This window comes from Amphiura filiformis, unplaced genomic scaffold (assembly GCF_039555335.1).
Source record: "Amphiura filiformis unplaced genomic scaffold, Afil_fr2py scaffold_233, whole genome shotgun sequence".
Taxonomy (NCBI): Eukaryota; Metazoa; Echinodermata; class Ophiuroidea; order Amphilepidida; family Amphiuridae; genus Amphiura; species Amphiura filiformis.
Genome location: NW_027305697.1, coordinates 3,908 through 17,778, shown reverse-complemented (window position 1 = coordinate 17,778; position 13,871 = coordinate 3,908). Strand labels below are relative to the sequence as shown.

Below are 13,871 nucleotides of genomic sequence, written 5' to 3'. Positions count from 1 at the left end.
CCCACGTGCGAAGAAGAAAACAATAAATATAAAAGAACAAAAATTGTTCCAAAAGGCATTAAATCCAATCGCAGTCATTTTTAAACCTGGCGTTGGAGAAATGAAGTGGACAAAATGATATTGAAAATAGTAAGAGAATAAGCTTGAGTTACAACAAGCATATCCATTGCAATCGTTAAATGTCATTTTAAACTTCAAAAATGTAAAAAATATACCAGAAAATGTGACACAAGGCAGCTATTTGATTTAATGCCTTTCGGAAACAAACTCTTCTTGTACATAATTTTGGTACCACAAGATGCCTTACGTCATGTAAACATGTACTTACCATTTCCATGTTAGCGCTTATCCTTAGAGTCTGGTCTCGTTCATTCTACAGAGTGTAAAAAATAATAGTTTAAGCAAAACGTGATGTTTACACGATTGAAGAAACAATCTGCAGTGACCTGAACCCAATTCTGAAGCAATATACATATACAATGGCATTCGACAATCAAAGGCAGGAAGCGCACCATATTTTTTATTTTACCTGTTAAGTATTAATGTGTAGGTTTTTCTGTATTTAGCCCTCCCCAAAAAAGGGGTTTGTCTCTGGACCTTTTGCCTAAAAAGCTATGTGCTATGCTTCTTTTTTTCAATCCTGTTTTAGGGTTTTTTTATTTAGAAAAGCCACACCACATGGCTCCTTGCGAAAGGTACCGGGCTCCCCTAGCCTGCGTTTTCATTTAGCATTAATTGATTTGATTCTAACTACGCTTTTAGAAATTTGTCAGCATGTCGTACTGGGGAGGGGGGCGATCGTGGGTGCACTTTTTCATGGGTGAGTTGCCATGACTTGTGTTAATTAATTACTTTCATCCTAAATTTCAATGACAAAAAATTGTTTTAAATCTTAAAATGTTTTCATAACATTTAAATGTCGGGTTATATAAACGTCAACAAATCTTAGTATTAAAACTTTAAAGATATATCAACATGCAGGATGTGCCTGAAAGAACTATATCGTCGGCAACTGTTTTTATGGCTATTTTTGACAATTGACCGCTCCGTTTTTGAAAACTACCTCATTTTCAATCCATACCACGGACTCAAATATCTATGACAAGAGACACCTCATGGCATTAGCACTCCGAATACTGGTCATCATTGATATTTGAATCCATGGAAAGGTATGAGGGACTTTTGTAAAATTCTTATTGCAAGAACGGTGTAGTCAATTGTCAAAAAAAAAAAAGTATATGGTATCTGATTTGTTTACCTCAGCCACGCCAGTTATTTAGTTATGTTTAGTTGTGACATTCAAATGCCCAAACAAATGAGTTTATGAAGATACAGTTCTTTTAGGGACACCCTGTATAGCGTTACGTATGGAATGTAATTTGTATCAAATGCATGATACACGCAGAACGCTACTCAGCGCATCATAACACATGGATCCTTTATCACCATCGTCCAGCCATACTGTGCAATATATTGGATAAATTCTACATTCCTACCAAATTTGGCACAGATGTAGAGCTTATAACGCGGAATAATTCTTGATATGGGATTAAGTGAAACATTTCAATATGACTTCATATATTTAGGTTGAAAACATACTTTTTATGTGATTTTGACCGCATAATTTACTCAAAAATGTCATTTATTACAGAGGATATAACTTCCCCAAAGATCCCCCGCAGTAGATTTTAAACTTCTCCATTACGTAGCTTTGTTTGTTTGTTTGATTTGTTTGGGTTTTGACAACCCTGGATGACCCAACAAAGCCTCTATTGAACACCGGGACGGGTTAGGAACAGTCAGGGGTTAACACCCTATTCTTTTCGAAACTGACTACGAAATGCATGTACAGGTATGGCTCTCTGTACACGGGACCGACGGCTTAACGTCCCCTGCCAAGGACGGAGTACTTTCATGATTCATTTACCCAATTCTAAATTAACCATGGGGAGAGCGGAAGTCTGAATTTAATCTACAGAGGTTGCCAATTAATTTCAGACTTTTTTTTTTCAAGTCAATATTCCAGCAAATCGCCACTGCCGGGAATTGAACCCGGGACCTCATGCACTAAAGGCAAGTACTAACCATTGCGCCACGCTCTCATCATTAGCTGTGGGTTTGCTAATACACTGTGGACATAAATACATGCTGATACACTAATTACGAACCTTCTCCATACTTTAATGACAAATCTGTCTTTGCCGGCATTTTAAATGATGAAACTCACACACCGCAATAATTCTTCTTTAAAACCGCCGCCAAAGAAACAATAGTATAAGGTCACTCAAGCGTAACAAATCCTTTATTCCATACAAGGATTCTTATGTAGCATCATAGAAAATCGATAGATATCGACTTTTAAGTAGAAGTAAGAGCAGGACACAACAAATATACCTGCATGACAAGTTCCAAATAAGTTTGTGCTGAACGGTTAGTAATTTTACAGGTTTTCAAAATAGGTTGTTTTGCGCAATATCCTGTAACTTCTACTAAAAGCATCCAATTTCTAAAATCTTAAATTCCTAAGAAAGCTAAATATTATGTGAATTTTAGAAATTAAAACAATACTACCAATAGTAATGCTCTTCATACCTAGAAAATACAGCTTTCCTGGCATAAATCATTCTGGGACACCCTGTATTAGAAATGAAGTACTGATTGGACATTTTGGTAGTCGCATGTGAAACAAAGGAGAAATAAAAACGGATATTCTGACAAAACTATAATAATTATATAGACCCACGCGATGTGCTTTACATAATTGGGAAATATCTTTCTATATTAGTTAGAAATTAAAACAAAATTAGGCCTGTAAAAATCAAAAATCTTACACTGAAAGATACCATTTTAACACAGGTACAGGGTGTCCCCCTGGCTGACACTCGGCAAAATGATCCCTGACACTTAAGAAGTATGAACCCGAAAAGGTCATCTGAGGTCAAAGGTCAGGTCAAATTTGAAGTTGCTCCAATTGGGTTGTAACTCGGGGAAAATGATTCCTGAATGGGGAGTATGAAACTGCAAAGGTCATGTGAGGTCAAAGGACAAGTCAAATTTAAAGTTGCTCCGATCATGCTGTAACTTGGGGAAAATGATCCCTGACACTTGGGGAGTATGAAACCGCAAAGGTCATGTGAGGTCAAAGGTCAGGTCAAATTCAAAGTTGCTCCAATTGGGCTGTATGTCGGGGGAAATGATCCCTGACACTTGGGAAGTATGAAACCGAAAAGGTCATCCGAGGTCAAAGGTCGGGTCAAATTTAAAGTTGCACAGTATTGCTGCGTGATGAGGTCATAAAAGTCATACGCCTAACGTACCTCGTACGCTCTAGTTTTTATTTACAACATGTCATTTTCCCTTTTGGAGATAAAGGGTTGCCTGAAAAGGGCTGTTTGGCATATCCTTGGTTCTTCTGAAGTGAGTCTACTGTGCTGTTTTGCCCTCTACCTGGTTGCCTTCTTGATGAATACAGGTTTCAGCCCTGGTCCTCATTGCATCAAATGCATTGTGTACCCTCCTTTTGCGCCGTATACTTGCGAATGCAGTCGTAATATGGTTGCGAAGATGGTGGATGCTGGTGATCCTCGCTCATAGTGAATGCGTTCCAAAGCCTAATGCTATTATTTATACATATCATTAACCTTGTGATTCGTTTTAATTGATGTGGCCAAACCACATCCATGGACAGTGTGAAAAACGGGTACATGTTTTAAGAGGGCGTTTATTCAAAAATTATGAGCCGATTGAAATTATTGTTTTGGTTTATCAAAATAACGATTTAAGGTTCTCTACATACCAAAATACATTTGATCACCTTTTCAAAAATAGGAGAAAAACGTGCTCAATGAGGGATCTGTTTTTATTGGGACACCCTGTATATCCGAGCACTATGTTTTTAACTGACATTACTGAAGAAAACAATTAATGCTTTATATTTGACCGAGAAAATGAATTTCATCTCTGAATTGTGCTGAATTATACATGTATCGATAGACTTTTAGCGCGACTATACATATATATTAAAAGAAGCTGGTCAGTGGCGCACTGAGCGGATAATCTTGAGTTTTACGTTTCCATTAGTTCTACTTAACTAAGCACAACTGTCATTAAACCCTCCGGTACTCGCTCTCGTTATTCATTTAAATGTTATGAATTTTGGATTTAACTCAACTCACCAATGCAATGACTTGTGTTATAGTTAAAGAGAAATGCACGGTAATGGTGTGAGAATTATTCAACACAGGTCTCGCTGTTGTCGGGCCATAGTAATCAATAAGTTCCTGGATTAAATAAGAATGAGCACCACGTGAGCGAGATATATTTCTTTCGGCATCTGGAGGAAACAAAAAAGAAGCAAAAGTAGTTTAATGAATAATTATTGAGCTAGAAACTGTTAATGGCATTCAAGTTATATTGTGTTAAATACACTTTTTATTTTGACTCACATGATAATCTCCCGCCTGTATTATTCTTCCCTACTTAGATATACGTTTCAATACATTCAATTCAATTCAACATGTCAATATAATTCAATGTTCTCTGAATAAAAGGACTGCGTCTGCATTGCTATGAAACAGCTTTTAGAGACATGCTGAACAAAACATGACAAAGTGTACCTCTTTGACCCCGGCACTGAAAGTATCGATTTATAATAGGCAAGAGGGCAAATATCGACAACCACGACAACAAAAGTACATTTACCTGTGTTCAAATTTAAATTTGTTGGAGTATTTTCCCATTAGTTTGTGCAATGCACACGTTTTCATATAATTTTTTGTGGGCCACGAGAGCACATCAGACATATCGAAATGAATTTTGAATACGAGGCATTCCTTTTGATATCAAATAATTTTGATATTTTGAAACTCGCGATTTAATACACATTTTATGACAAATGATTAAAAATTGATGATATTTTTTAAATTTAACAGTCCTCGAAGTAAAAGGTATAAATCTAATGATACAGGGTGAGTCAAAAATGTCAATAGAGCAAAGACTCGATATTTATGTAAGAAGCAAGTTAAACTTTCACATTATTGAACATTTCTATAAATGCCACACTCAATAGTCACCTTCTGTGAAAAATAAATTGACTCGCTACTACCGTTTAATTTTTATGAGTCCTTTTGCTGCGATGCCCAATTTCATTATTTTTCCACGAGGTACCATGTATTTTTAATGAGAGCACACAATGTACGATAAAGGCACCAGCTTTGAAACTGATTTTAACTTAATAAATAAAGTTGATTTTTGCGTTATTTCAATCTCTTTTTTTTTCTGTTCAAACAAACTTTCTAATATTACTTTAAGTCCTTCATACCTCACTCGACCCCAACTCCAGATTTTTCAATCCCAATATGTCCAACTTACTGGATATTTTGTAATTCACTCCACTTCAATTTGAGCGCATTTCATTTTGACATTTGGGAAACCCGTCTACAAATTTATATGTTTTTGTAAGAGAATAAACATCTTTAAAGTAAAGAGGAAATGAAAATAACAACAAATAGTGTTCCTTCTCCTTAAAGAAGACGAAGGGCAATAACTCTTTGAGTTCTCCATTCTATTTCAATGCCAATGATTTAAGAAAATGTTAATATTGAACGACATTAAACAATGGGGTATCAAAATGCGAGTAAATAAATCATTATTCTTTCTATGTTGGATTATTGCGAAAGCAATTATTAGTTCTGAAGGTATAGGCGTATTTATAACAGCTGCATTACTTTTTGTGCAGACTTTAGATGTGTTCCCCAAAGCACCAAAAATGTAGGTCATGGGGAATCTATATCTTGAATATGGAAGGTCACAATTTTTAATTGATGGTCGGCTTTTCATCCCAGTTACATGCACTTTAGCACTTTAGGTATCCAATAAAATGTTATCATCGACATCAAACAAGAGTGTTCAATACTTTATCGTAGAGTGTAATCATAAAATAATTAATATTTTTAGCAGCACATTATAACCACTACTCTGAGTTTCATGCCACACGTAGCAATCATCATCCACCTGATGTAGTATTAAACTCAGAGCAGTAGTTACAATATATTGCTAAACTTATTAATTATTTTACACATTAAATACATATCATTAGATTTATAAAGTTTACTTCGAGAACTGTTAAATATCAATAATATTAAAAAATATCTAATTTAAAAATCTGTCACAGAAGTTGTATTATATCACAAATCAATAATCACACTGAAACTCACTAATCCCACTGAAATGATCAAATTTTCAGTGAGTGTTTCAGTGATTATTTTAGTTGTTATTACAGCCTCCATTTTTTAAGCATGTTCAGTGTTCATTTCAGATGTCAGTGCTTTTTTCAGTGATATGATTTCATAGTGACTAGCGCCGTGCTTCCATTGATTAACACATTAAAACTTGCGTTGTGCTTTCATTGATTAAAAACAAAAAAGTGCAACTTTTGATTTCGTTTCTTCTTTAGGTTTTAGCTCACTGTTTCTTTAATTCCCATCCAATTTCAACAAATAAGGTCTTAATTCAGAGCTAATGAGTACCGGTATTGTCTTGTTTTAATTTTGACTTATTTGTCTTTAAATAAGATATACAAGGGTGAACACATCTGGCTTACTGTATATTACAAGCGTTACAATTTGAAATGCATAAATGTTTCAGGAAAATCAAAATTCAAAATGTTAGAAAGCAATAAAGTCAAAATAAGGTTAAGTCCATATCAACGTTTACACAGCCCAATACCCTTGCTTGTCCAAGGGTAAAACTGTACTGGTCGGACTTTAGAACTACTACACTCGGTCATTTCAAATATTGAGTTTCAGTTTCTGCCTACCCTCGTTTTCAGTTATTCTGTGTTAAAAGGGCAGTGCGCCCTCGAAGCTGAAACTTGCAAAAAGGTAGGGCGAATGTTTACTATAAGCCGATGCTGTGCGAATGCATTTTCTAATATTACAAGAAAAATAGCATATGATGAGAGAAAATATACCATTTCGAAAACCAAAATGTACTTTTTTCAACTTCATTTCGTCGACGGGTCCTTAAAGAACTTTAGCAAAATTACCCTCGATTAGAGAAAGGCGAGGGTAATTAATTTTGTTTCACTGGTTTCATTTTCTAATATTGGATTTCATAATTTGATCTCATATACCTCGATCTGCGCTATTCCTTTTCTGATGGCTGTGTCTTTTGCAGGCACACTCCCTCTGGGATCCAAACCAGGTTCCTGCCCATTACCCTTCTCTTAACGGAAAAACGCATAAATATCAGACATGAATTTTCAATGAGTTTTCCATATTCAACTAAAACTCTAGCCTTTCATATGTCATATCCTTGTTGATTTTTATGATAATTGATTTGGGTTTTTTCATAATTTGTTATTTTTCATGGAAAAACAGTTGTGTGATCGACGGGAATTATATAAATAAACAGAATTTTTCACCAGGTTCGCCGTAGCAAATAATAAAGGAGCCAAGTGAAAAACGCGATCCCGCCTGGCAATCGAACCCAGGACATCAAATTTACGGGACCTGTGCCTTAACCACTCGGACACGGGAGCTTCATGATTTAGGCTGGTTGACGTTCGAACTCATAAGCAGTCACATTAACTTATCTCCTCCCCGCAAATAGCCCATAGTAGCTGGGGCCGTAAATGCGAGAAATACATTGCCATCCTCCCGGTAAAGGAAATATAACATGGAAAAAACAGTGGCATGATCGACGGGAATTATATAAATAAACATAATTTTTCACCAGTTTCGCCGTCGCAAATAATAAGGTTTTCAACCTTAATACGGAGCTTCGTGGACATCATATTAAAAACAGTGCACCAAAAATATTTCGTTGGGAATCGTAACACACATGGCAATCCGAATATGGCCATAGTTCCATAGTCCCATACCATCTTTAAGCCCAGATCCTCCTCGCTTGTTCTAGCTTTGTCGATATCACAGAGGCATGATGTAATTTTCTCGAATTTTTACGCAATGACAGTTAGTACTAGTAGGAAGTTCAATGACATTATACAGTGCAATATTGTCCCAGGTAGGATTATCAAATTTTACACAGGCAAGTTATAAACATGGTAGATCGTATCCAATCGTGTGCGGTTTGTTAATTACGTTTCTATTTTTCCACTTAATACTTTACGTTGAAGTGAATGTCATTAAACAGTATGGTGCTAAACATAACATATTAACTAAAACACAATTGAAAATCTTATTGCCATCAACAATTACTTTCAATGAAACGATAATGATTGTTTTTTGAAACGAATTTTAAACTTCAGAAACATGCAATCAGATTATGTCACCAATATTGATTTAGAGCATACGCCATATTCATGTTCAAAGCTCACAATTTCTTACTTGCTGCCCTATTTGATAATTATTTTCAATATCATGCTCAGTTGGCCACAAGTTTACGACAACAGCTGCGGTCATGGGCCCCGAGCCTGGGCCATTGAAATAAATTGGTCTGGCTGCAGTGTTTCATCAAGATCAAGGCCGAAAAGTGCAAAACTATGTGCATTACTACTTTCAATATAAAGTCTGCACAAAAAGAAACTCAGCTGTTATAAATACGCTTATAGCTTCAGAACTAATAATTGTTTCCACAATATTTTTATATAGAAAGAAGAACGATTTATTTAATTTTGTCAAATGTCGCTCAATATTAACAACACATAGTGCTTTTAAAGAAAAATACCCGAATTTAAAAGTCTGCACAAAAAGAAACTCAGCTGTTATAAATACGCTTATAGCTTCAGAAATAATAAAAGTCTGCACAAAAAGAAACTCAGCTGTTATAAATACGCGTATAGCTTCAGAACTAATAATTGTTTCCACAATATTTTTATATAGAAAGAAGAACGATTTATTTACGCGTATTTTGTCAAATGTCGCTCAATATTAACAACACAGTAGTGCTTTTAAAGAAAAATACCCGAATTTAAAAGTTGCAGTTTACAGCGATCAATGGTTTTTACGCAAGCATTGTGGCACGTAACAACCTCCATTTATCTTCGCGCTGACTTCAAATCAATACAAATAGCTGCAACTTTTAAATTCGGGTAATTTTCTTTGAAAACACTGCTGTGATGTTAATATTGAACGATATTAGACAAATGGGGTATCAAAATGCGCGTAAATAAATCGTCCTTCTTTCTATGTTAAAATATTGTGGAAACAATTATTAGTTCTGAAGCTATATGCGTATTTATAACAGCTGAGTTACTTTTTTTGTGCAGACTTCAGTTACTAATGGTAGTCTCGGTCCTCGCGGATTTATGCTCCTTCGTCAATAAATAAAACGTTATACATCCACATCGAAATTACGACAGCTGATTGGTTAGTGAATTTGTGAAATGGCCTATAGATACAAATAAAAAGTACGTAGCCTATTGTATAATCATAAACATGTGACTTTGACCGGATATTTGGCTAAATATGAAAGTGTATAAATATCTGTTTTAATTCACTGACATTTTCTTGTAATAGCAGAAAATGAATATCGGTGTGCTTCACCACTTCCGAAGTCTGATCGTTCACCCTATCCCGGTCTGGTAAGGATGTATGTCAACACAATTTTACATCGGAGTTTCAAATAAGAGGCGTCAACTGTATGGTAATACTGGAGGACATACATTTCAGAGCTTGTGTGCACGCAAGCCAAAGCCTACACCATCAATAGCGGCCATGTGACATTCCCAAAAACAATTTCACACACTTAGAAAAAAATCTTAATCTAAACACTTCTCTTGCAATTGTGACAATTATGTCAACTTTTAAATATACCAAGAGTGTGCACTGTGTGCAATTACGGTAATTAGGGCAATTCTACTATGAGAAGATCCACTGTAGCTGGTGCAATAGTGGCAAATATGGCAATTCTGCAATAATTATATAACAAGGATGCCCATGAAGTGGCAATTTTTCGATATACAAAGGGTGTGCACTGCATGAAATTGCGGCAATTATGGCAATTCTACTATGGGAAGATCAACTGTAGCTGGTGCTAGTGTGGTATTCTGCAATTATAAGAATGCTGCACGCAACTGAAGCGAGTTCAGTTGTGGCGATTATGGCAATTTTGCAATGTACCAAGTGTACCGGCTAGGTGCAATTGTGGCAATTATGGCAATTCTAGAAGATAACATGACTCCACAATGGGTGCGATTGCGGCAAAGTAAAGTAAATAAGAAATAGAACACTAATTTACATTAAATTGCAAGACAATTTTCCATTGCAATTTATAATGCAATTATGCATATTCTACTATGGGAAGGTCCACTCTAAGTAGTGCAATTATGGCAATTATGGCAATTATGGCATTTCTGCAATATAACAAGGCGCAATATAATAATGTGCAATTGCGGCAATTATGGCAATTTTACAATAGACCTTTTCAAATCAAGATCGGAAAAGATCGGAAAACCGCAGTATTTATTCAGTCAGCTAGGGGGTCAAATTGGTGCACAACGAATTAAGTGGACTCATGTACCATTTTGAGTGAAAATACAGCGTATTTAGCCAAAATCAACATGAGTCATCACAGAGCTAGAGAAATATGTTCTAAAGGTATTGAACTAACACTTCCACTATTTGGCACTTCACAATTTGACAGTAAAAGAAAGAAAAATGCAAATGTTTGTTGTCTGCGGCACATTTGATTTGGTCTTCGTGTGGTCTTCGCAATATCAATCTTTTGCACGAGCCATACCCAACGCTTGACCGTGTCTTTCACCATTACGAGTGGGTTTGGGAAAGAACCTTCTGTTAAATCATGCCTATTCATCTAAACTACTCAATTACAAATCTCTAAATCCCTTTCTTCTTGTCTATTGATATTTTGAATAGTGTTTATCTTTCCCTAATACAGTATGATACTAAATGAACAATCAGCTTGATCAGTTCGCACTACATCTCATAGGACAATAAAGCTAGCGCCCTGATCGATTCTTCCTGAATATCAATATGCTTCATTAACAGAGATCGGACACTAATCCCAACCATAACAAACCATGTAAACAATGATCACCTGTTCTTTATTACAGGATTAGATTAGTAAACTATGATATATTTGCAAGCGTTATTTTGCTTGAGCAGGAAAGATGTCATACTAGTTGCCGGCGTCAGGTATAAATAGATTTTTTTTATGATGATGACATGGACGAACTGATCATTATGTATGATGCAAACTCACAGGTGTTGTGCGTTTTGCAATTTGGGAGGGGTGGGGGTTCAAAATGAGCCCATAGGATTATACGAGGGTCAAAATTTCAAATTGCTCAAATACCCCCTTTCAAAATATCAAATTATTTACATAAATAAACAAATAAATAAATTTGTTCCATTAAGCAATATCAAAGATTAATGTCACGCATCTCACAACAGATAATTAGTTGGCTTGGTGGTCTTGCACAGTGCTTTTTAACCGGGAGGTACCGTGATCGATTCCCACCTCTGCCTGCAAGACTGGGAAATAATAACCTGACATTCGCCTCTATAGCCATTGCTGCCCCATAGACGTCAGTACAAAACGTAACAATGACTGTCAAATTGGAACGATTTTGTTCCACACAAATTTTCCCGGGATTTTGACCCACTTCCCAATGTCCGACTGAGCTGCAATTTTTGTGGGAATAAGAACTTGGCGTTTTTCCTGAATTTTCAAGGTCCTTTGGACATTGCGTGTGCACTACAGGTCTCGAGATTGATTTTGTCGACACTTTGCCTATTGTTCTGTGTAGCCATTGAACAACCATAATCCAAGCATATCATGCACTTTGGGTTTACACTTTTCAGGAATCCGTGGCCCTGAAGTGCATGTGCTAGTGTCATTGGTTATTGTTAAAAGGCAATAAAGTATGTAATTGCAATATTTCCTCTGAATACGGGGTCATCCATAACGAACTTCGGAGAACTTCAATTTGAAAAGGTCTATAGGATTTCATTTCAGCGAATGCAATTGTGACAATTATGACAATTCTGCAATTACCAAGGCTGTGCGGTAAATGTAATTGTGGCAATTATGGCAATTCTACAATGGGATTGTGCTTCCAATATGCCAAAGGTGTGCAAGATCCACTCTAGCTAGTGCAATTGTGGTAATTGAACTCACCATTGGCACAGCCAAGATCAAGCCATCTGAGACTGTTCGAAACCTCGGCGTCATGTTCAATCCCACAATGACCCTTTCCAGCCATGTCAACTTCCTTCGCAGATCCATCAATTTCCAATTACGAAATCTCTGACGTATTCGTCAATTCATCGACCAGGACACTTGCCACCTTGCAGTTCTTGCGCTCATTTCATCTCGTCTAGACTATTGCAACGGACTCTTTACTTCATTATTCGAAGACCTTACAAGACTGCAACGCCTACAGAATAATGCTGCGAGACTGGTTGTTGCAGTTGGTCGTAGAACTAACGCATCCAATCTCCTAGAGACCTTGCACTGGCTTCCAGTTCGCCAACGAGTACTGTTTAAAATCCTTCTGCACGTCTATAAGTCCATGAAACAACTGAGTCCCAACTACATCTCAGACTACTTTACCGTTTATGTTCCTCCTCGTACTTTGCGATCGTCTTCTGACATTAACCGGCTTGCTATTCCAAGACGCAGCCACAGAATGACTGGCGAAAACAGATTTCACATTGCAGCCACTACGGCTTGGAATTCACTACCCGTGGACATAAAATCTGCTGCGACCACATCCGCGTTCAAGTCTATGCTAAAGACTCATTTATTTTCTTGAACTGTTCTCTTGTTAAAAGTAAATTAAATTAAACTTCAACACTACTTGTTTATTTTCGCTTACCGGAAAAAAATTTACTTTCATTTTATTACCACTACGTATGCATCTGCAATTCTATATGTTCTCTTGTTATTTGACTTTTTGTGTATATTTTTGTAAGCGCCATGGTATCTTGTGAATGGCGCCATAAATGCCTGTAAATGTAACATGTAATTATGGCATTTCTGCAACATAACAAGGTTGCGCGTAAAGTGCAATTGCGACAATTGTGGCAATTCTAGAATGTTAAGATTCATTTGAGTAAATGCAATTGTGGCAATTATGACAATGCTGCAATGTACCAAGGCTTTGCGGTAAATGTAATTCTGGCAATATGGCAATTCTACAATGAGAGGATCCACTACAGCGATTCCGATTGTGTTTCCAATACACCAAGTGTGTGTACTGCATGCAATTGTGGCAATTATGGCAATTTTGCAATATAACAAGGCTGAGCATAAAAAAGCAATTGTTGTAATTATGGCAACTTTCCAAGTGGCAGTTATGGCATTTGCTGCGACTATGGCAATTCTACTATGGGAAGATCCACTCTAGCTAGAGCAATTGTGGCAATTGCATTTCTGCAATATAACAAGGATGCGCATAAAGTGTAATTGAGACAATTGTTGCAATTCTACAATGGGAAGATTATTGTGAGTCAAGTACATGTATTATTAGAGTCAATATTACAACCAACCACAGATTAAACATAGAAACAATGTGCAAAACAAGTAGAGATTCACCACTCACACCGCATTATCACCCGTAGATTATTTTGCTGTGCCAAATTAGGCCGTTTAGGACGTTAGGACGTTTTGGCTAAAAAGCTGTGTGCTATGCTTTTCTTTCTTTTTTTGCTATTTTTTTAGCAAGAATGCAACCCCAATTTATAGGCCTTACGAAAATATAGTTCCAAATGTCTGCTCCTAATCCCCTGTTCTATCACGAACTTTTTCTTTGGCCTTACGCTGGAATTCTACACGAAAACCATGAAAAGGGAGGACCAATTATAGCCTCACTATTTGGAGACCCTCACAATTACACTCACTGTAGAGATTTGTTAATTCAGATTTGTCACAATTGTACACACCAT

General features: G+C 36.5%; 1 protein-coding gene across 1 annotated transcript in view; it reads right to left on the bottom strand.

Moving 5' to 3' along the window:
• Positions 1-12,187, bottom strand: part of LOC140145360 (neuronal acetylcholine receptor subunit alpha-7-like) — a 45,383-nt gene extending 33,196 nt beyond the window's left edge. The window contains exons 1-3 of the mRNA XM_072167111.1: positions 12,103-12,187; positions 4,176-4,333; positions 329-373 (exon numbers count right to left, since the gene is read on the bottom strand). Of these exons, the coding sequence (XP_072023212.1) occupies positions 329-373; positions 4,176-4,333; positions 12,103-12,187 (288 nt within the window). The remainder of the gene's footprint in view (positions 1-328; positions 374-4,175; positions 4,334-12,102) is intronic.
• Positions 12,188-13,871: the final 1,684 nt, after the last annotated feature.